The 23,217-nt window shown below is 44.0% G+C and overlaps 1 protein-coding gene across 1 annotated transcript; it reads right to left on the bottom strand.

Moving 5' to 3' along the window:
• Positions 1–167: 167 nt before the first annotated feature.
• mboat2b (membrane bound O-acyltransferase domain containing 2b) lies at positions 168–21,721 on the bottom strand. The gene is made up of 13 exons (XM_076993160.1): positions 21,527–21,721; positions 11,983–12,128; positions 10,989–11,066; positions 7,485–7,580; positions 7,265–7,320; positions 5,154–5,208; positions 4,762–4,945; positions 3,716–3,908; positions 2,962–3,065; positions 2,800–2,864; positions 2,373–2,505; positions 1,483–1,634; positions 168–1,313 (listed from the first exon to the last, which is right to left on the bottom strand). Exons 1-13 carry the CDS (start codon positions 21,608–21,610, stop codon positions 1,172–1,174), a joined length of 1,488 nt encoding a protein of 495 aa, XP_076849275.1. The 5' UTR covers positions 21,611–21,721; the 3' UTR covers positions 168–1,171.
• Positions 21,722–23,217: the final 1,496 nt, after the last annotated feature.

Raw genomic sequence — 23,217 nt, 5'->3', positions numbered from 1 at the left:
GCTCCTGAAATGCAGATAAACACTACGAATACCGTGTCATACGTACAATTCTGAGAAGTTTCAAGGCAATGCTAGTCGGACCTTGTTATACCTGCAGTACACTCTCTAATTGCATGAATTTTGATTTCTAAATAAAAATGTGTAATTTTACTCACACACAACTCAACTTGCAAAACGTTCATTTTTTTAATCCCATAATTTACAAAAACATGAAACCTGAAGTTGAGCTTTGAATCACTGGGCAAACATTTCTTATACACAGCCTTTCTGTAGTTGAGATTAATTATGAAATATATGTAGAAAGTGTAGAACCAGAACAAAGCTCTGTTTTCTGGTTTCTGGAATGGAATGTGTTGAAAATGCCTCTTAAAGCTTCACATGGTATCACCAGGGAAGATTCTGTAGTCTTTATGCCACTGGGCAAATTTGATGATATTCCAACCTCATGCACAAGAGATGTTGCCACATACTATACTAATAATGACGTCATGGACCATAGAAGCTCATTGTGATGACATTGCAATGTACTCAAATCTCCGATTCACCATGTCTTTGATGAGAATACTCCCTTTAAGCAGAACCCCCAGAATAAAAGATGAATTAGGAATCAATAACTATTTGCAATCCGACACATCAGCACAGAGGCAAGCGCTTTTGCTTTCTTTCAGATCACTTGGTTTTTACAGGGCTTTTGTGATTAGTACCATTACATCACTCTAGTAATGGTGGCATGGTCTTATGCAAGGTAATGCTATATACATCCCGAAGCAAGACCCTGCATGTTACAACAAAGGGAGATGGAGAGTTTAAAGGCAGGTTTGCATAATTCTATACATCAGAGCTTCCATGGCAACTTAACACTCCCACTGTCATATTCAAACCCCTCCCCTCAAGTCTTGAGCAGAGTCCTGATACCATCCTTTCAATTTGTGTGTGTGTGTGTGTGTGTGTGTGTGTGTGTGTGTGTGTGTGTGTGTGTGTGTGTGTGTGTGTGTGTGACGACCCACTGAACAAGTCCAGACGAAGGCTGGTTTGAATGTATGTTTGTGAGGTTCGTTTGTCGGACTCTCTCCATGGGTGTCTGTAGAGTGGGGGAGCGTTGGTTGGTGTGTGTGGCTGTGTGCGTGCGCTTGCACGTTTGTGCCCGCACGCACGCTGAAGTGTGACGGGCTCATGTGGCCTTGTGCTTCTGGCTGTGTGTGGGGCCCTGCTGCAGGCCAAGCTGTTGCTCCCTCAGTCGCAGGTGCCGGGGTTTCACGGGCAGAGCTATGGCCAGGAGCATGCAGCCTATGTGGACAGAGAAGTACCACGACCTGGGGGTGGGGAGGGAGAGAGGCAAAGGAGAAATCAAACAGGTGTCACAGGTCTTACGTTTCCCAGAATTCTGCCCCCATGTCTTTACATGACCTCCAAAAGATCTATTCTAAGAAAGCATTGGGAATATGTAGGTGACTGTGTGGCCATGGAGTATTAGACCATCACCTGTAGAATTTGAGGGAAGGGCCCACAGACAGCAGCACAAAAGGGACCACAGTGTAACAAATAGCGATCTGTGTGCTGGCCCACGTGATGATGTCATACACCAGCTTGTGTGCTGATGAACCCAAGAAGTACGGCCTCACATTGTGCCTTACCTGAGAGAGAGAGAGAGAGAGAGAGAGAGAGAGAGAGAGAGAAGGATGGAGTGAAAAATAGAACCAAACTTTACAACCTTTTCTCCTGTTTGAAATTGAAATGGCACTCTAATATATGGTTCACATAAAGCGAAGCACTGATTCCACGGACGTTTCAGAGTCGAGGCGTTATGGATCCGTCTCCGGCTCAGTGAGCTTCAGATCGAGACGGGCGGTGGCTCATTACTCTCCACCCAACCTTCACTCCATCTTCCTTAAGCCGTGGCTGCCTGGCTGTTCAGCGGTGCGGTGAACGGAGGCCTGGGTGGAGGAATAATCTCTCTCTCTCTCTCTCTCTCTCTCTCTCTCTCTCTATCTCTCTCTCTCTATCTCTCTCTATCTCTCTCTCTCTCTCTCTATCTCTCTCTATCTCTCTCTCTCTCTCTCTCTCTCTCTCTCTCTCTCTCTCTCTCTCTCTCTCTCTCTCTCTCTCTCTCTCTCTCTCTCTCTCTCTCTATCTGCTGCTGATGTTTGATCTTTTCCAGGTGGACGGACGGCAGTGCACGGGCAGCCAATCACGACCCTCGCCGATCTCGGTGTGTCTGGAGTCACCGGTCTGCTCCTTGTGTCATTTCAACGCGCAATTCTGTTAGATGATGTGGACATATTCGTACGAGTCTGGACGTCAGCGCGCCGGTGTGTGTGTGACGTACGGACGCAAGCGTGCTGGTGTGTGTAGAGTGAGAGGGGGTGTCTCACCGCTCGGGCGGCCAGTGTGACCACTATGCCTGTGAGGAAGGTGAGGTAGTATCCCGGATATGCCCCGTGCCACATGGCGGACAGTATGAATGTGGCAGCTGTTGGGTTGTACGGACAACGTTCGTAACACACCCTGCAGAAGAAACACACCAAACACAACCCACACACATTATACATGGTAACACCTCACCCCCTATTACAAAACAGTTAAACTGCAATAGTAATGCCATTCACGGCCAGCAGATGGCACAACCTCTCACAGATCATGATTCTTTCAGAAACCTTGATTCAGTTCTGTATAAAATTTGGGTCATGCCTTACGTTACAAGATGACAGCATTTCTGTAATTACTGAAGCAGATTTCTCAAGAGTTAATAACATAATAACTCTATTAATAACATAAATGAGATTGTATCACCACATTTACCTTTTAAGCCAGTGTGCAGTCTGAATATTCCAGTTATCGAGGAACACCTTAAAACTAGTGGCAAGCTAAAACAGGGAAATAGAGGTGAAACACTCAAATTCGATTTAAAAAAACAAAACAAAAACAAAATACAAATACAAGTGTAAGGGCAACAGGACTGACCTCTATGTTCATTATCCTCAGGTTGGAGATGAGGTCCCACCGTGGCGATCCATCGCTATCGTAGCCATTAAAGCCAAAGCCGGCCGCGTTGTTTATGGCATCGGCTGTTCAGAGTGACAACAGGCACACAGTCCCAGATCAGGCACAGGATGTGATGTCACTGTGTGTGGGTTTTGGGGTGTCCTGAGCACAGTCCCTCTCTTTTTAGACTGATGTGTGAACAATGTCGTACCATACGGTTCATATAATTCTAGATATCAATATTCAACTTATTAGTTGAAAGGAGTAGGTGTAATTTCATCCTTGCAATTCCCCATTTAGTCTTAATGTGGGCAGTAAAAACAAAACAATGAGACAAACGGAGTAATTTATCAGTCCCAATTTAGTCTTTGATTAGTCAGAATCAGAGGACTGATCAATTCCCTCCAACGAAGAATGAAAGAGGATATCCATAGGAAAGAAAACATACAGAAAGTGAATCATTAAGATGTATAAATAATACATAAAATAATAGACACAAACAAACCAAACAGCAATATGCTGAAGGCCACAAGACTACAGTAAATAAGGCGAGTTTAGAGAGATCAAGTGAACAGAAGTAGTGCATGCACAAGCACAAGGGTTATAAAACAGAGAGATTCACCAAATACACTCTAGATTCAAGACAGAAGAGAGAGAAAAGACAAACAAACAAACAAACAAACAAACAAGTGACAGACGGGGCAATAGAGAGAGAGGGGAGGAAATCACGCACCCAGAGTCCAAACAAAGTAGTATTTAGGCCGGGTGGTCAGCATGGACAAATACAGGTAGACCACCTGGGCATAGAAGGGCGTGGTGGCGATGAAGTCATCATCAATGTTGCGCTCCACAGGAAAAACTTTGCAGACAGAGAGGAAGACCAACAGAGAGATGAGGCAGGTGGCCAACTTGCGAACGACCTCCTTCTGCAAATGACACAAAACAGAGAGCCATGCATCAGCCCTCCCCAGCCATGAGACGTTCGACAAGAAAGGAATCAGGTCTACATAAACACAGTAAAATAAAGAAAACACCTAAAAATAGTATATATAAAACAGCTAAAATATTAGGAATGCACAAAATATGAGTGAGGGATATTTGCCAATAAGTGGCAGATACAGATTTGACATGAACTTTATTTAATTTATTAGATTAATTAATTAAAGAAAGGGCTAGTTATTGATTATGTTCAGGCTTACGAAATTTGATATGCTTCCATCCCTAATGATGAGGCAATAATAATAATATGAATGCTAATAATAACGGCTTGAACATTCAACACATTCATAAAACTGAACCTTTGCAATTTGACTGTGAGTGACAACAAGGATGACAAAACCCACAAAAAAGGTTTAAAAAGGAATATTACACTCATGCTTATATCTTCAAACTCTAAGCATTTACAGTTAATGCCACATTAAAACTAAAAACATCTAAAATGAGATGTACTAGATTCGTGGGAGCCTTCCAAGTAGATCTTTATGCCAGGAGCAATATAGACTAGGAAATGAGATATTTAACTCAAGAACATTATTCTGATTAGGGTTATATGTAAATAACTGCTAAAGATTTTGTTTTTCCTCTGAAAAACCCAGTTTATGCAGATCATATATACACAGCTCAAGGATACTTAAACTCTTTAAAAGCTGAGTCTCTTCTCCGCCATAATGCAAGAGCTTAAATTTTTAACGAAGACACAGTTGTTTTGTGTTGATAGCATTCCCACGGTGTAACTAAATGCTTTACATAAATTTGGTAAAAGCCCACCATAGAACTTACACTGGGAGAAGGATCGTTTAGACTGGTCTTTCCTTGTAGCGTCCCGTGGCTCACTTGGTCTCTATGGCGACACGGCTTGCCCTCAATGAAGGCGATGTAATCGTTGTAGGAGCAGGTGGGACCGGCTAGTATGCCCATGAAGTTACAGTTATAGCTGAAGTACTCCAGGAGGCTTGGCATCCGTCTAAACACAACACCAGCAAAGACATCATTTTGGGTTTGCACTACACTACCAGTGACCTTTGAACTCCCACACTAAGTCACCTGAGTGAAGTGTCCATGAGTGTGTGATCAAACGTACACTTTTCTAATCATTCTCTGTTTGCATAACAGCATACTGAATGTTCATCCTGTCACATCTACGTTAACCTTCCATGTTGTTTCACACACACCTGATGGCCAGCAACTTTTGACTCGGAGTGATTTGCTCTTCTTTCCGAGCCATTCCTGCCAACAGAGAAAAAGTGAGAAACACACACACACACACACACACACACACACACACACACACACACACACACACACGTATATACCAAATAAACGTTTTATACTACAACCAGCATAGGCTTCAGTAGTTCAAATCATCTAAACTTTCCAAATTCTGTGTTGGGAGATTTTCCAGCTAGACATAGTAGCATACGTGTCAGAAACCTTTTCCACATCATGTGTTTTAGTAGCTGAACACTTCATTTAATCCCAGTGCAACAACCCCGTTTGATGCAACCAGCAAGTAATGTCTTAACTGTGCCTCACTGGATGTGTTACCGACTAGGTCAATTATGGTATTGTGGTAAAAGGTGAATGGCAGGACAGACCTGTAACAATAACACGTCCTTTAGCACATTAAGGAACAAAGACACCGCACACCTGAGACGAGGTGTTAATGAGAACTGAAAATGACAAATGTGTAAGGAGCCAAACTTTCACTGGTTTAATAGGTTCCGCCGTAGGAACCTTAACAAGTCTTCACTCTGGTGGTCTGGACGTCTTCTCACACGACTGAGGGTGTGTCCTACACTCTGTTACTCTCTGATCATTTCAGCCCACAATAAGAGGCCTTCCTTTAAACTCCCAGTGCTGCGCCTGATAAATAGAGCTAATTGGTGGGTGTTAGCAGCGAGCTGTAAATTGACCTCCCCAGAGTTTACGTCCCAGCGTCTGCTGAGACTGCTCGTGTCTCAGCAGACCATCCCGCAGCTCAGAGGGGGAAGATGGCCGGGAGGAAGGAGCTGGAATAACCATAACTCTTTGCTGCTTCATTGCCACTATTAGGTTGATGATAAGATTAGCCACCTAATCAGCTCAGATTACAGTGCGGGTTTGGCCAAGGGTTAGCGCCTACAACCACCAGGGCAGGGAAGCAGGCAGCTCCAGAGAACACGCACTTCTGCCTGGTGAAGAAACATCTACCAGAGTTGGTCTCTGGTGAAGAAGCTCGTCATTCAAGAAGCTCATTTGATTTTTCAGACTTCTTACTTTTTTATGAATGACGTTTTTTATTAATATTTTGCATTTAGTTTATCATGTTCCCCTTTCCTGCTGAACAGATTTTTTTTTCTATGTTACGATATTCATGTAGTTTGACATTTCTCATCCATCATATTTTATGATCTTTCTGCACTTCGGTGTATCTCCGAGTTGCTTGTGTGGAACCAATGTAACCTGGTTCCCTGTAAAACATCTAACATTTTTATGACCACTTCAATCTAACCTGTAGTGTTTGTCGTTATATTAGATACTAGGGCTTAAATAAGGTGCCTATGGGGGAGAATCTCCTGTTCCTCATCTATGTATTCCTTGGCAGCACGGTGGCTTGGTGGTTAGCATGGCTGCCTCCCCGTGCCAGGGTCCTGGGGCTTGTGTCCCTATATGGATGGTATTTCCATATTCTCCCCGGGTCTGAGTGGTTTCCTCCAGGGTCTCCAGTTTCCATCCACGGTCCAAAATCATGGAGGTATGGTAAGAAAATTGCTACCCTAAAACCTGTCCTGGTGTGAATGTGGGAAAGACAGTGTGTCTGCATGCCCGATGATGGACGGCACTCTGTCCTGGGTGTAATCCTCTCCCCCCCCCTCCTGTGCCCGGTTCAGTCCCCCAGGGGGTTGTGGTTTCTGGGTGAGTGTACACCATGTGCAACCGGCTGCTGCTTCTCACCAGCGTATTGACTGGATGTAAAAGCCGTGCGTTGATTGTAAAGAGTCCTCTGTGTTCCGAGACAGGCGCTGTGTGAAGGGTTCTCATTTCAGCCCCGCACCCCTGACCCTGTGCTCTCATTTGCTTTAGAAAACACCACATGCATCTTCCACTCTAAACATTCAGAGCAGCAGGCCCAGCTTTGGTATGCAGGCCTGTGAACGTGAATGCTTGAGCGTGTTTGTGTATAATCACATGGTGAATTAGAACAAAGGCCCCTGAACATTTGATCTGCAGTTCAAGCACATCTGAAATTCGCCATACCACAGTGGAGCAATGCCTGGGTTGTCTGGGGCAACAGCGTACTCACCATCATGGATCTCAAAGGCCATACTGGTGATCTTCTGTGTGATTACCATCATCGGCCTGCCACAGCAAACAGCGGAAGAGAGATATTTTTTGGGGGTGGGTAGAATTTTTTTGTCTATTCTAATAGTACCTCACATACATTTACTAAAAAAAATCTTAAAACTGTCTGTCTGTCTGTCTCTCTCTCTCTCTCTCTCAGACACACACACACACACACTTACCCTGTGAAGTCAGCCGAGTACATGCCATAGTCAAAGACATAGACGCGGGTAATCTGGCAGAAACCAAGGTAGGCCAGCGTGAAGACCAAACAGTATCTGAAACAAAGATCCATGCAACACTCTTCAGATCATCTCACTTCCCTCCAGCCTCTCAGTGTCTCTCACTCACTGAAGACATCGTCCCTTCGGTGGAGGACTTAGGTCGTTATTCTCAAGTTGACGCCGGAACTCGTGTAAGTGGCCGTAATCGAGCAGGACCTCGAGGGTTTCAAACGAAGAGGACTGAGCCCTTCATAAAGCGAGCTTCTCTGGCCACAGAAAGGTTGACCGCGGTGCTTGTGGAATGTCGGTCCTACTAAGATGCAATTAGGCACAGCCGAAAAAGTGATGAATAACGGTTCTAACATGTAACTGGTCAGATAATTGTATAGAATTATGGACGTATTTTATGAGGAAGTGTGGCAGTAATTACAGGTCTCATTTAAATATAATGATTTTTTCCTTTGTTCCTATGAAGCTGGAATGCCAAATTCAGTAACAACACAAACTACATCTATCAATAAAAATAAATCTTTAACGTGGAGTGCTGCTTTTCCTGAACTCATTTTCAGGATGCTGGTCTTCAGCGGGAGGGCTGCCGGTGTTTTGTTGAAACAGGGTGAGAACTTCCACTGTGGAGCCATGCAAGGAAAACACTGAATGGAAGCAAACAACTGCAATAAACATGCTATTAGATTTAGAAATATGGTGATCTGCAGGAACAAATGAATAACTGTGTGTGTGTGTATGTGTGTGTGTGTGTGTGGACAGATAAGAGGAAAAGCTATTAATTTGATTAAAAATCATCCCTTTAATACGCAACAAACAACATGTGCGCGCGTGCACACACACACACACACACACACACACACACACACACACATCCTGGCTTTGCCATGGCTTTCATAGTCAAGACATTTATGTTCTAAAAATGGACAGACACACACACACACACACACACACACACACACACACACTCTCACACACACACTGTGAGTGTAAGTATCATTCAGGTGTTTCATTACCACCAATGCTCAGAGGGACATGGCTGCCAACATGGCTGCCCCACGTGTGTGCATGTATCGCAAGAGCCCGGTCCAAGACACGCAGACGCCTTCACGCCAGAGCCAATCAGCATCCCTCCCCCGCCACCGAGCTGAGGAGGCAGTGCAGAACGCCAGGTTTCCACACACACACACACACACACACACCTTCTTCCCACTGATCATGACACACGGCACACACAGGCCCCCAGAGGACTGCAGCTGTGAGCCAAATGTACATCACAGGCTGTATGACAGTAGCGTGTCTGCATGTGTGCGCGTGTGTAGTCAGCATTTACTCTGCGATGTTACGGAAAGGTCCACGACCTTTAGTGTCTACACCCGTAGTGATGTAGTGTCTAATCACACCCCCAGTACCAGTGTAACACCCAACAGTACATCAGACTGTAAGCACACCTACACTACTAATGATACGACCTTCATATAGAAACACTCCAACACTCTGCTTATGGGTAACACGACTGCTTCCACTATACAATCTGCAACAGGGGAAATGATCAAAGTGAAAGAAGGCATGGTGCCCACACTTATATGATGCTTCAGCAAGAAGCATCTCACAATCCACCGGCTCGCATCTTCCCGTCCCTGGTTCTAGCAGATCAGTGCAGATTCCCCATATTCAGCGGTTCTGTCCCCGCTACGCTGCTCATCTCCATCAGGATTCGACTCTGGGCTGCTGCCAACAGACAGTCACCTAGTGGAGTAACTGAAGATTTCAGTTCCCACCGAACAGATGGAGAGTGTCTGCTGTTCAGCGGCTGAAGACAAAGATCTCAATCTCATTCTGGGTCAACTGTCAACAGCCTTAGTTTATAGGTGCCAACTGGCTCAGGTCAGTGAGGGTAATGGAGAAAGGCAGCATTCAGTGATGGGGATTCAATAAAGATGAAACACCAAACTCGCCAACCCACACACTGGACCAAACTCGCCAACTCACACACTGGACCAAACTCGCCAACTCACACACTGGACCAAACTCGCCAACTCACACACTGGACCAAACTCACCAACCCACACACTGGACCAAACTCGTCAACCCACACACTGGACCAAACTCACCAACCCACACACTGGACCAAACTCGTCAACCCACACACTGGACCAAACTCGCCAAGCCACACACTGGACCAAACTCGCCAAGCCACACACTGGACCAAACTCGCCAAGCCACACACTGGACCAAACTCGCCAAGCCACACACTGGACCAAACTCGCCAAGCCACACACTGGACCAAACTCGCCAAGCCACACACTGGACCAAACTCGCCAACCCACACACTGGACCAAACTCGCCAACCCACACACTGGACCAAAATCGCCAACCCACACACTGGACCAAACTCGCCAAACCGCACACTGGATCAAACTCGCCAAACCGCACACTGGATCAAACTCGCCAAACCGCACACTGGATCAAACTCGCCAAATCACACATAGTACAGTATACAGTATCCATCTAGTACAGTCTACATTATCAGGTAGTATAAATTTGAGATATACACAGAGATAAAATGTAATATTAGTTTGATGGAGTTCATGTGAAGCTGATAAGGAGCACACAACAGGCATTTTGCTCAGAGTGCACTCACCTGTGCTCACCTGTGCATGTGCTCACCTGTGCTCACCTGTGCACATGCTCACCTGTGCACGTGCTCACCTGTGCATGTGCTCACCTGTGCACATGCTCACCTGTGCTCACCCCGCTACGCTGCTCATCTCCATCAGGATTCGACTCTGGGCTGCTGCCAACAGACAGTCACCTAGTGGAGTAACTGAAGATTTCAGTTCCCACCGAACAGATGGAGAGTGTCTGCTGTTCAGCGGCTGAAGACAAAGATCTCAATCTCATTCTGGGTCAACTGTCAACAGCCTTAGTTTATAGGTGCCAACTGGCTCAGGTCAGTGAGGGTAATGGAGAAAGGCAGCATTCAGTGATGGGGATTCAATAAAGATGAAACACCAAACTCGCCAACCCACACACTGGACCAAACTCGCCAACTCACACACTGGACCAAACTCGCCAACTCACACACTGGACCAAACTCGCCAACTCACACACTGGACCAAACTCGCCAAACCGCACACTGGATCAAACTCGCCAAATCACACATAGTACAGTATACAGTATCCATCTAGTACAGTCTACATTATCAGGTAGTATAAATTTGAGATATACACAGAGATAAAATGTAATATTAGTTTGATGGAGTTCATGTGAAGCTGATAAGGAGCACACAACAGGCATTTTGCTCAGAGTGCACTCACCTGTGCTCACCTGTGCACGTGCTCACCTGTGCTCACCTGTGCACATGCTCACCTGTGCACGTGCTCACCTGTGCATATGCTCACCTGTGCACATGCTCACCTGTGCTCACCTGTGCACGTGCTCACCTGTGCTCACCTGTGCATGTGCTGGACGCCAGCCAAGATCATGATACCATAGGCGATCCCACTCTGCATCAGGAAATGGAGCGCGTACCTGATACAGGAAGCAAAGGGCCATTTCAGACACTCAGGCACACTACACTCTAGTAACAGAGACACACAGCCTCACAAGTGCACACTATGCTCTGGTAATAGATACAGACAGCCATACAGGTGCCTGATACACTCCAGTAATAGATACAAACAGCCATACAGGCACACTGTGCTCTAGTGACAGACACAGACAAGCACACTATACTCCAGTGACTGATTCAGACAGTTATAGTGACACACCCATGCTGCTGCCTTCAGCAAGAGTTATTTTCCTCATTGTGGAAGCAAAGCTCGCATCTCCTACATACTTCTACACTTGTCCAAAAAGCCTCACCCTCTTGCCCATCTATGCCACCTTCTCATCCTTATTCATGGCCCTTCTCATAGGTTTGGGGTGGGTAAGAGGTGAGGGGGGGGGCATTGTGTCATTATTAAAGTGGATTTATTAAGCTAATGAAATCTGATCTTACTATTTATGCTGTGTTGACTGTGAGCAGCATTAACATTAAGATATTTGTTTAATATATATTTAAAGCACTTTAGAGTACGATAGAGTATTTTGTGTACTGAAAAATATATTGGCATTGCATTTTACTTAACCTCAATACTGTTCACAGTATCAGGCTGGGTTGTGCGTGTGGTGTGGCCTCCCCCAAAAGTTGAAACAAAACCTACTCGCGTGCTTAATGACCACGAGCCAAGCCGGTCCGACGGGCTACTGTTTCTCAAGCTTTAAGGGAGCCGGGGCCACTAAGCAGACACCACTGGTTTAAGGGGTGTTACTGGCCTGGTTTTTCCTCTGCTCCTTACATTTCAGTGGCCTTTACCAATCGTCTTGGTACAGTGGCGTCCCCAGATGGGGCCACTGACAATATTGGAGCGCCACACCAAACACAAAAGATGGACCGGGGTCTCACCAGCCGAAGCAGAAGAGGGCGAAGTAGATTCCCAGCAGCGTGGCCACCACGTGCCGCACCAGGGGGCTCGTCTTGCTGGGGTGCAGGTAGAGACGGAAGCAGCAGGCCATGAGGAGGGCACAGAGCTGACACACCACGAAGTTGACCTGGAACAGAGCAGGACTCGCGTTACTACGTTACGTTACGACGCGCTTCTCCACAGATCCGGCCGTAACAAACGTCACCGTTCGTTTATTTTGGTTGCTCGTGATGGTGAAAATGACACTTATCTTATGAATCTCATTGCTGGTAATAAGCTTAACAAGCAGGTCAATCTCGGGGGTGATTTCAGATAAGAGGAACAAAGTCTGGACATGATATACAACGAGGCAGTGATTACGTAACACACAGGTTCAAACAACAACTGCATCTGAACATCCAGCACATCGCAAGGTCCGAAACGTTTCCAGGTCCGTTGGATAATTTGGACAGATGAGAAACAGCTGCGGCGTCAGGGTTGTGTGCGAGGGGCGGGCCAAGCCTCAACCTGAGCACACAGCCAGGGCTCCGGCAGTAGAGTCTGGAAGGCGGACATACCAGAACCCACCGTGTGCCGGTGGTGCTGGTGAGACGCTGCTGCTGTTGATGTTGTGGGGGTCAGGAGGGATAGCCTTTGTTAGGAATGATTCAGCACTTAAGGGACAGACATAAAAGAGCAGTCTGACAGGAGTTCCCTGTGAGGCTTCCTGCAGGATCCCAGTACCCAGAATGCCCTGTGGCCCAGATAAAGCACAATGCTTTCTGCCTTCTACTCTGCAGAACAGGCTGGAGGATCGGACCAGGGAAGGATGGGTTGTTCACACTGCCAAGTCTCTGCAGGGTATTTTGATTCTGACCATCTTTTCATCCTTTTCCCTGAAGTCAACGCTTCCACTCTGTACGGTACACAAAGGGAGCCCTCTGGATGCTTAAGGCTCTACTGAATAACCCAGTTCTAACTTAAGCACTCCCATAATAATATAAACTGTAAGTGCACCTTCAATCTGAACATGTACATACACAAAAAAAAAAAAAGGTCCAACGCTCGGTGCAGTCAAGCAGTTCAGAGATGGCAGATTTGAAGGAACCTGGAGCGATTGCAGCTCAACATGGCACACCTACCTCTTCTGATCCTGATCTAGTCATGGCCCTGCACAGTCGTCTGCCACCCCCACACCCACCCCCCAACCCAGACAAAGCAGACATTTGTTCTGCAACACCCAGCACAGCTATCATGTAGAGCAGCAAGGCCCCCAGGCGAGACCAAGAGGACTCAGTATCATAATGTACAGTCACCAGATTACAGGCTGCCTAACAAAGTGTGTGTGCCTGTGTGTGTGTGTGGGTTGGGGGGCAGAGACAGAAATAGACAAGAGAGAGAGAGAGAGAGAGAGAGAGTGCATGAGGGAGAATGATGTGGGCCTGGCAGACAATGAAATCCTCAGGATCCAAGAATCAATTAGTTTCACTCAGGAAATAAAATTTAAAATTGATTAATCTTTTGGGTTTTTATTCCACAAAACAAAAACAAACAAAACAAAAAACTCACATAGCATACCAATGTAACCAAAACAGCCATCACCAAAGGAACCACACCTCAGTGAAGATAAGGGCTGAACTTTCCCATGCCTCTCCTACTGCTTAACCATGTGCCTGATGTAACACTTTACAAAACGTGCTTGCCAACAATGACCTTTAACCCCTAAATGACCGCTGGAGACCACAGCCCCTAAAATAACTGCATCTCGTTTGTTGCTCAGAGTATTAAGTGATCAGCACTTGTTTATTGAACAAAGTAAACATCTAGTCAAAAAGAAATAATCTCTCTCAACAAGCTTTTTGCATATGTGTTCAGGGTGTAGCATGCAAGCTAACTCATCTAGAGCACTGGAAAAAATGAAATATTCTGGCTAATTCAATTCTGTCAATTCAAGGTCTGGAGAAGAAGGAAGCAGGCACACTACACTTTTGTTTTTCTTATTTCATTACAAAGGACACAAACCTGAGTCCTGATTATGTTAATACAAATAAACCCCAACACTACCCGTCTTCTCAGATCGGCTCTCACAGCACTCTGTCACATCTGAAGGATGGCGCGGTCTCTAACTGAGCCACGCCCACAGCGGAGCGTTGATCCTGAGGTCGGGATGACAGGAGACCAAGACGCCTCTCGCTCTCTCAGCCAGCAAATAGGGATGGGTATTTTTTCATTTATGTAATCTGAGCCCACCCGAGGCACCGCGTGCGTGTGTGTGTGTGTGTGTGTTCACGTGTGTGTGCGCAAGGATGAATGCCGACAGCGACACTTACACAGACACCTACACGTGCATGAGCGCTCAGAACTTCTCGGTTTACGGCCAACGTCCCCCGATGGGAGCTTCCTGTCTGTCAGAGAAGCTGGTCTCCTGCAAACAGCGTCTCTCATGGCCGAGGGCGTATTAAGAGCGTGCTGTGCGCAAGTAATGTTGTAATGTTTTCAGACTTAAAGACGGGTCAAACATTCAAAACATCACACACTCAAGCTCAACAGTGAGACCGAGCCTTCACAGACAGCTCCTGCTCCCAACAACAAAACATCACAACAAACAAAGACCTTCAGGGAGAGTGCGGAAGTATATCCGCTGGAAAGGCCCACGTGCTAGTAGAGCGGACATTGTTTTAAAAAAATGCCAGAAAGGAAGTCAGGGAGACTACTGGGTGAGCAGAGCAGAGCTTTGTCTGTTTTGACACTTTATTTTGTGTACTTCTCCGGAAGCAGCCCGACCACAACCATTCAAAGACAGGAACCAAAATATTACTCCCCTCATAACACTGTACCACAACTGAGATGGGGATGTCTAGGATATCTCTGTTTTATGACATAATTGAGATTTATGCAGATATGTGGGGCGAGTTTTCTAAGGCCCAGTCAACACTACCAGGTGTGAACTGGAGAACGCATCTGTTTTTAAATATGCCCTCCAAAGTGGGTAATTCTGAAATAATAACTTTGGTGTTGTAGTGTGCATAAGGGAAAATGGTACTAGAAAACAGATATATGGCTGTCATGTGACTTCCATTTTTAAAATGGCAGAACCCACTGTCACACTGTAGGCTGCAGTAGGAATTTTAATGTCATGTTTACCTGTTCAGACAAAGTTGTCTCTCTATTTCTCTATTGGTCGGCTGATACACTGCATGCAACTGCAGGACGTAAACAACGTATTGTTGCAGAAATGACACAGAATTCATAGGTCCAACACTCATACGTACCTTCTGTTCACCTTTTTCATAATTGATGTGTTTTATTGTGGATGGAGAACCTCTGAAAAACAGACTGAAAACGCTAGCATAGCCAAAACACAAGACCAGTGTTTTATACTGAAATTAATATGAACCAGGCCTTGCCTTTCAAGGGACCTAATGTCCGGTCCAGCCGTCAGATTACGTCTCTGTTACGGGAGTGTCCCATCTCTGCATGGGACCTGCTGGAGGAATGACTTTAAGCTTGTGGTATTCAGATATACCATCTCACAAGAGCTCGAAAGCAAAATGGCCTCCATGCCCAGTCCAAGAACTCGCTCCTGTTCCACCATACACCCCACCACCCCTCTTTAATTCATGCCCGTTGATGCCTCTCATTACAGGCCGGTGCCGTCCTGCGTTTCGCTTGGGCGTGGGTGAGCTCCAGTGTCAGAGTGGAGAAACCCGAGCTCCACTCCCCACCTCCTGGCCACACACTTGACCATAGGGTGGAGCAGGGTGAAGCAGGGTGGAGCGAGGCAGTACGCACAACCGACGTAGCAGTCTCTTGTTGTGTAGGAGAAGGCACCAACCTGCACTTTCATTTGAGGAAGCCGATAAATCACGTTTTCTGGCTCAGTGACTCAAAGCACAACCTCAATCCTGGAGCAAAGGGATTTAGGGCACATGACCCAAGATGCCTGGAAGTCATAAGGCACTAAATCTGTAGCATGTGTAACTTGTAGGGTAACAGATGACAACAGTACAGTCATTTATTAGGAGCAGGGCAAAGAGGAGAAAAGCACCTATACCCGCCGCCAAACGAGATCTCTGGTGTCAACGCTGTGAAGTCTGCTTCGCAAATCTAGATAACGGTGAGTGACATTTAGACAAGAATCTTAATAATCATGGGATTCCAGGACGAATAAGAGAAAAATATATATGCTGCTCACAGGACAGGATTACAGGAAAGTCTCAAGGAGAAGGAATATGTAGGCAAGAATAAAAATTGTCAATGAGGGGATCAGATTTTTGTTCAACTTGATATTAATATTACCTGTTAGAATTTTGTGCAAACACTTATGTAGGCCTTGATTAGCATGTGAGCTGTATCAAAGGTGGCAGCAAAAACAGTTGTTTACAATTTACAATATCCATATTTGTAATTAACCCTTTATGCACCAATGTACGTAATAAAAATCAAAACACATTTTACAGATTACCATGAAATCTACCTCCCAGCTGCACCTGCTTCCACAGATTAAAAAATAATCCAAAGCAAACCGAGCTAACCCTCCAGTGAAGGCCCTCGTCGGTGTGTAAGCTGCTGGAGCTCTCTGGCCTTTAACCGAGGGAATCCTGGAAAAGCTCGTTGCTAGGACACGGCCCTCCTAAAAATAAAGGAGCCGGTTCCGGTGCTGAATAGCAAACCAGCGCGTGCAGCCAACCGTCACCGTAGACACAGGAGGCAGCATGCTCCGGCTAACCGATCACATCCTCGATCCCCTAACCACTCCTGGAGGAGGGCCCTTACCTACAGTGACGTCAGTAACGCCTTACTTAGTACTCTAATCTTACCACTTTGTTCAGTAACGAGTAATATAATGAGTTACTATTTCCAGTCCAGTATCAGATTAAAGTTACTTATCCAAGTAACTGTGTGTTACTATTTATATATATATTATATATATTCTGTCTTCTTGGCTCAGTTATACTTTAGTGTCTGACCGTAACACTCGACTCCGCACGGTGCGCGCAAACCTTTGAGAGCGTGAACGCGTTCACGTCATTCTGTGCAGTGTTCTCTGTGGTAGTGTAAAGTAACACCCCTCAAAAACAGGGGAAGAAACATTTACCTGAAGAATTTTAATGTTGCATTGTGTTCCAGGTTTGAAAAGTGCTGGAATTTTGGCTAACGTACTTAAAAATGCTTGAAATTGTTATGGTTTTTTGTTTCACAACAAATAGCTGTCTGACTGAATAGTTCGCTTGTATTGCATTTACAAATATATTTACAAACAATACCGCGTATTAGCAAACATAACGTCAGGAAATACATTGTTACTGTTAAAATGCACTTCCAATAAAGTGAGTATTGGAAAAACTCATTTTGCTGCTGAATGTTACTACTAAAGTAACTTGTAATCTAATGTAGTTACTTTTAAAATCAAGTAATATGTAATGTAACTAAGTTACTTTTTAAAGGAGTAATCAGTAATCATACTACTTTTTCAAGGTAACTAAGCCGTCACTGCTTACCAACCTTTAGGGCCCTCAACTCCTCAGATAATGAAAAAGGTATTTGTGATTATTCCTGTTTTACAGCAAAGAGAAGACTCAAACATGCAATGCAGGGGTGTTCCAATACCAAGAATACCACCATTTTCTGATTTCACTAGCTCAGGGCCTCTTTACTAAAAAGTGTGTGCACAGGAGCCAGACTCATAACACTATCATTCAGGAGTCTTCTGAACCTTCTGAAGCGGAATCTTCTACCACAGGAAACATGTGGGCTCATGCAAAGTGCCTTAGAGGCCCACTAGTGTCACTGTACCATGAGTTTCAATGGACATAATTAGGAATCAGTCAGGAATTCATCTACATTACAGAGTTCTGTACTGCTTTGCAAGGGCAACTTCTGCTTTTTCTCACGTGGCATTTTCTTTGGCGTTTTTTTTCTTGTTGATACTCCCATCCTGTCTCCAGCCTCAGAGATAACAACTCAGACAACCCAACCCCAAGAGATCCAGAGGAGCCTTTCGGAAGAGCATCTCAGTGGTGAAGGCTATGGAGCTCCAGCACCCAGCCCAGCACGTCTACGGTGGGGATGGTAGGAGTGGACGATCTGATACACTTAACTCATTAATCCCCTTTAGTGTACGACACAGCTGGCCTTGGCCGCCATACAGAAAATAAAGGTTCAGAAGTTACCCAGTGATTAAATAGCTCTTGAGCACTAAGTGCTTTCTCACAGCAATGTATACAATACTCAATTATTTATGTCTGAGAAGGAGTCCTCCACAGTAGGCACTCATCTCAGTACCAGTAAATAGTTATGGACAGTCATATATCCAAATGTAGAGGACTATTAGTCAAAGAAGTAAAAATAACATTTAGACAGAAAGATCTGAATGAAATTGATGGGACAGTCAAAAGAAAAAAAGAGAAAAAATTCTGCATTGGACTTCCCAGTTGAGACAAAACGGCATTTCAAATGCACACTGGTTCCTTCATCATAACAAATCAAATACAGTATTTGAGTCAGGTATGACTCAAGTCATCTAAATATAGAAATATAAAGTAAGTTGGAGGAGGGTTCAGTGGCGATGTGGCCACTATTATAGAAACAGTACTGGCTGGCTCAAGAAATCTACACAGATCTTTCACATTCAAATGTGTTATGAGTTTATTATGGGTCATAAATTAAATATACAGCATCTTGCAGATGCTCTTATTCAGAACGACTTATATTTCTCAGTACAAAAAAATATGCATGTTCCCTGGGAACTGAACCCACAACCTTGGTGTTACCAGCACATTAGGCTACCTGCTCCACCAGATGAGCTACTGGAACGCTGCCATAAATCTGCCATCTACAAATCTAAGAGTATCAAGAATAGTTCCTTGTTCAATGTAACAAGCTTGTATTGTTTAGTAACTTTTTTGGTATTTATGTGAGCTGTGTAAGTGCATGTGGGAATGAATGATGACTGAAGGTAACAAAATACTGCCCTTTATATTGAGCCACGTAACAAAACATTGAGTCTGAGCTCAGAGAGGTGACCGTAAGCAATCTGAATTATCTTCCAAGTGTAAAGCTTATACATATTGATCAGGAAAGACAGAAAACCGAAAACGCGGCCTGAGACGTTTCGCCATTTATCACAGCCAGCCGGCCAGAAGTGTGCGATTAGCTGGCCAGCTCAGATAACATAAGTGTGAAATGAAGGGACCATTTTCAAGGACGTCACTAAGTCAAGCCCAGGCCCAGTCTAGTAAAATGGGGGAGTTGGGGGAGGGTGGATGTAGACCCTCCCGGCCTCCTTCCATCACGTCTCCTAGAGGACCAATATTCTCCCTGGTGTAATTAGCAGACATTCTTCTGGCTGACTCGTCCCACAAGAGACAATGTGAAACTCCCCGTCCTCAGCAGAGCGGCCAGGTGCTCGTGAAGACCTCAGACAGGTCTTGCAAACTCATGCATCTCCAAAACAGTGCAAGAATATACTCTCTAAGAGATAGATAGGAAAAATTTATATATATATATATATATATATATATATATATATATATATATATATATATATATATATATATATAGAGAGAGAGAGAGAGAGAGAGAGAGAGAGATAGATAGATAGATAGATAGATAGATAGATAGATAGATAGATAGATAGATAGATAGATAGATATAGATCTAGTTGCTAATTTTAGGCCATATAAACATACTTTACTCTGTTCAAATACATTTTTCCTATAAATTGGACCCTTAATACTTTAAAAGCACGAGTGTGTTCATGGAGCAAATCAATGACTTAAGAAGTAGCTGGATTTGATTATACAGAAGTAAATATGGCCTTTTATCTAACTGGCGTAATGCTGTGAAATTCTCAATGTATTTATCACTCATGCCCTCTTTAGAAAACTCCATGAATAGTAAACTTCAGGAATTCTCTGAAGTAACAAACTAATTTCAAGCAAGAACTCTGTGTACATAGTGGAGTACTTGAATAATGTACTTGAATAAATTCCTCGAATCAACATGTATCCATATACTGTTTTGTTCTATACAGCAACCATACACCAACAAGTGTTAAATAGCAGATTACCTATGAAAAAGACAACTGTAAACACGTAAAACGTGAGAGAGAGAGAGAGAGAGAGAGAGAGAGAGAGAGAGAGAGAAAACTGTAAACTGAAGACGTACAGATCACATTACAGCCTGCCTGTTAACTTCAGCAGGGTTTTCCTGCAGCTCAAAGCAGTGTGCTGAAAAACACTCTGATAATCTGTTGCATCACGATATTCCTATGATGCGCGTGAGCAACTTCCATGACACCTCTGGTAACGTGTTCACTACAAACCGAGCTGCATCTCACTTAAGCCATGCATTCACATCGAGGTGTAACGCTTTTACTATATTACATCGGATATACTGCTACATCGGATTTAATATTAACTAATTGTTATCTATTATTAAGTATAATGTGCACTAGGCGGATTATCGTAGTTGGTAAGGAGACAATAAGAGCAATCTATGCTGCTATAGATCATGTAGTGAAACAGGATAACTTGGCCACATGGAATTAAGGGCACTCCCCCGTTTGAAGCTGAAGGCATTTCAGGAGAACGGCCGCTTTTACACCGTTTTAATCAATTGTAGGCAGAAAGGGCAGACGAGTCTTGCCAATAAAATCAGCATTCTCAACTAGTGGCCTCGTTTAAAGCCCTCGATTCTTGCATTCCTCCCTACAGCACTTGGGTCAAGACTGTTGCCTTCCTTACTAGCTGATCACAAATGGCGAATAACGCAAATACGAGTTGTCATCTATGTGCAGGAGTGTTAGTGAGCGTTAGACGGTAATGCCAGTAGATGTTTGTATCCAAGCACAGCCTGTGTGTGAGGACATGAATGGCACTCTAACCTGTTTCGGCTATTGTTAAGAATGTGCAACAGCCTACATCACTAAACGGCCTGCTGTAGCTTGTACTGCGTAAAAAAAGAAACAAATGATTTTGCAAAAACATGATAATTGTGTATGTTGAGATAAGTTGCATATGTGGTACAAACTGTACCAGACATACATTTTACGGATCCCGGGTGCAAGCTAACTTTGAGATCCGAAATTGTAACGAAAAAATGCAGAGACCAAGCCAGACAAATGATCAAATGCAACAAATATTAAATTCTGCGACATTTCGAAAAGTGCATGACACTGTGTATCATTTTTACGATAAACAAAACACTCGGGTGGTAAAACACAAGCAGCTCGATGTGTATTTGCACCGTGTCTGTATAGGCGATGTCTACATAGCCTGTGGACATCTCCACACATTTACTGGACATGCAAATTGAACGGTCCATTTGGAGATGATCTGGCCAGGGAAATGAATCACCAGACAGGCAAACACCACACCATAAGCATTCAAAACAGGATTCGGCTAGGCCTGGTTGTAAAGCCCTTCTCCGTCTTCGCGGCAAGATCAGTCGCACAAAACATTTCGGGGGTAATTGTCTCTTCAAACATTTTGCACCTGCACGTTCATCTCGTGGATTTAAAGAAGTCTGCGTTTCAATATTTACCTGATCCAGTGGAAGGTTGATTATCTCGCTGATCGGCTGTAGCAAGCTGGATCCAGTGCAAGCCGATATTGTCTCGGTGGCCATGATTCTGTACTAATTCTGCGGGCTGGATCCTACTCTTTCTATGACAGTGGCACCCAAATTCTCTCGCAATCGCTCCCCACCACAGCCACCGCTGGTGACTGCTGTGGCGACTCACTGCTGGCCACTAGTGGTAGCAAGAGGCGCTACAGCACTGGTGAAGCGACCCTAATAGCTACAGTAGATACGGGTGGTCGTAGGCAATAATAATAATTACTGCGTGATGGACACTATCATTAATATGTCTTTTTATGTTAAATAGACCTAGATTATCTGTTGAGTAAATCAAATAACTGTGTAATGTGTATAAAAGATATAACACAATGTGGTCTTGGGCTTCACATAATATGGCTGTAGTTTAATATAAATTTTTAATTGTTCATATAGGCCACTAAAATAATTTCTAAAATCATATAACAATAATTTGGAAAATCACATCAGAACTGTTTAATTACCCACTGACAAAAAACACATAGACATTCTGTTCTGTCTGGTGATGTTGCACCTTCCAAATGAAGACAGTCATACATAAGTTACATATAGGCCTACTCATCCACATATAGGCAGTCAGACCTTTCCGGAAACCCTGGGATTTTGTGTCACTCAAAAGGGTTTCTAAAATACAACATGAGGTCATTGTTTTCATTGTGGCCCAATACAAAATCTTTTCATGGGGCCCAAAATCAACAAAGCCCTTTGTGAATCAGCATTTTACAGCCTCTTCCAGGAAGTGTTCCTCCAACATACCCAGTGGAACCACACGTATCATCAGACCCCTCCATGTTGAAAAGGTCTTTGCCAAAAAAAATAAATAAAAGTAAAATGTTATAAATACATTTTATTAAAATAAAGTTAAAATGAGCAAACATTAATTTAATGAAATCCAAAAAATATTATAGAGGAAATTTTGAATTAAAATAAATATGATTAATAAAATCTAAATGACATAATTTCTAATTAAACATATAAAGATTATAAAAAATAAATGAATTAAATTAAGAATTAAAAGAAAAAAGCACACTACAGTGCTTAAAAATTTAAAGTGCTGATTTGATTGCTCACCTGGGTGTGAACTGAAAGTCAATAAAGAACATTTTAAGTTTAGAAGCTTTACTTAGAGGCTGGGGGTGAACACTCTCTTAGTAGCATAAGACTAACAAGTAACAAGTAAACTGCATTTTGAATCAACTGAACATGTGTGATTGTCTTTTAGAGCGTCCTGGAGGTCATTACTATATGCTGATAGAGATAAAAGCAGGGATGTGTTTCTCTTGTTCTGGACATTTCTGATCTTGTTGGTGTTATTAAGGTGATAAATTGCTGATTTAGTAACCAATTTGAAGTGGCTGCTAAAACCGAGATCAGAGTCTATGCGTATGCCAAAGTTATGAGCTTGCTTTTAATGTTTTAGGTTTTTCGAGTACTAAAAGGCCATCTAGTCTGTACCTCTCATTGTTCAATTGTTATTCAGTCGCAGAAAGTTTTGGCCCATCCAGTTATTGATGTTCTCAAGGCCCTTACAAAGAGAGCAGAGCCTAGTCGCCTTGGCAGAGAAATAAGTAAACTTGTGTGTCATCTGCATAACTGTGGTAGGGAAACGGGCCTGTGAC

This window comes from Brachyhypopomus gauderio, unplaced genomic scaffold, assembly GCF_052324685.1.
Source record: "Brachyhypopomus gauderio isolate BG-103 unplaced genomic scaffold, BGAUD_0.2 sc104, whole genome shotgun sequence".
NCBI classification, from domain to species: Eukaryota; Metazoa; Chordata; class Actinopteri; order Gymnotiformes; family Hypopomidae; genus Brachyhypopomus; species Brachyhypopomus gauderio.
Note: the sequence above shows the minus strand (reverse complement) of the source record. Positions and strands in the feature narration are given on the sequence as shown.

Excerpts from the sequence above, each read along its gene's own strand:
- mboat2b (XM_076993160.1), bottom strand. The coding sequence starts at position 21,610 with ATGGCCACCGAGACAATATCGGCTTGCACTGGATCCAGCTTGCTACAG. Across the intron at positions 4,946-5,153 it reads CAAAAGTTGCTGGCCATCAG|ACGGATGCCAAGCCTCCTGG; the intron begins GTGTGTGTGAAA and ends TGTTGTGTTTAG. Across the intron at positions 3,066-3,715 it reads CTACTTTGTTTGGACTCTGG|CCGATGCCATAAACAACGCG; the intron begins GTGCGTGATTTC and ends CACTCTGAACAG.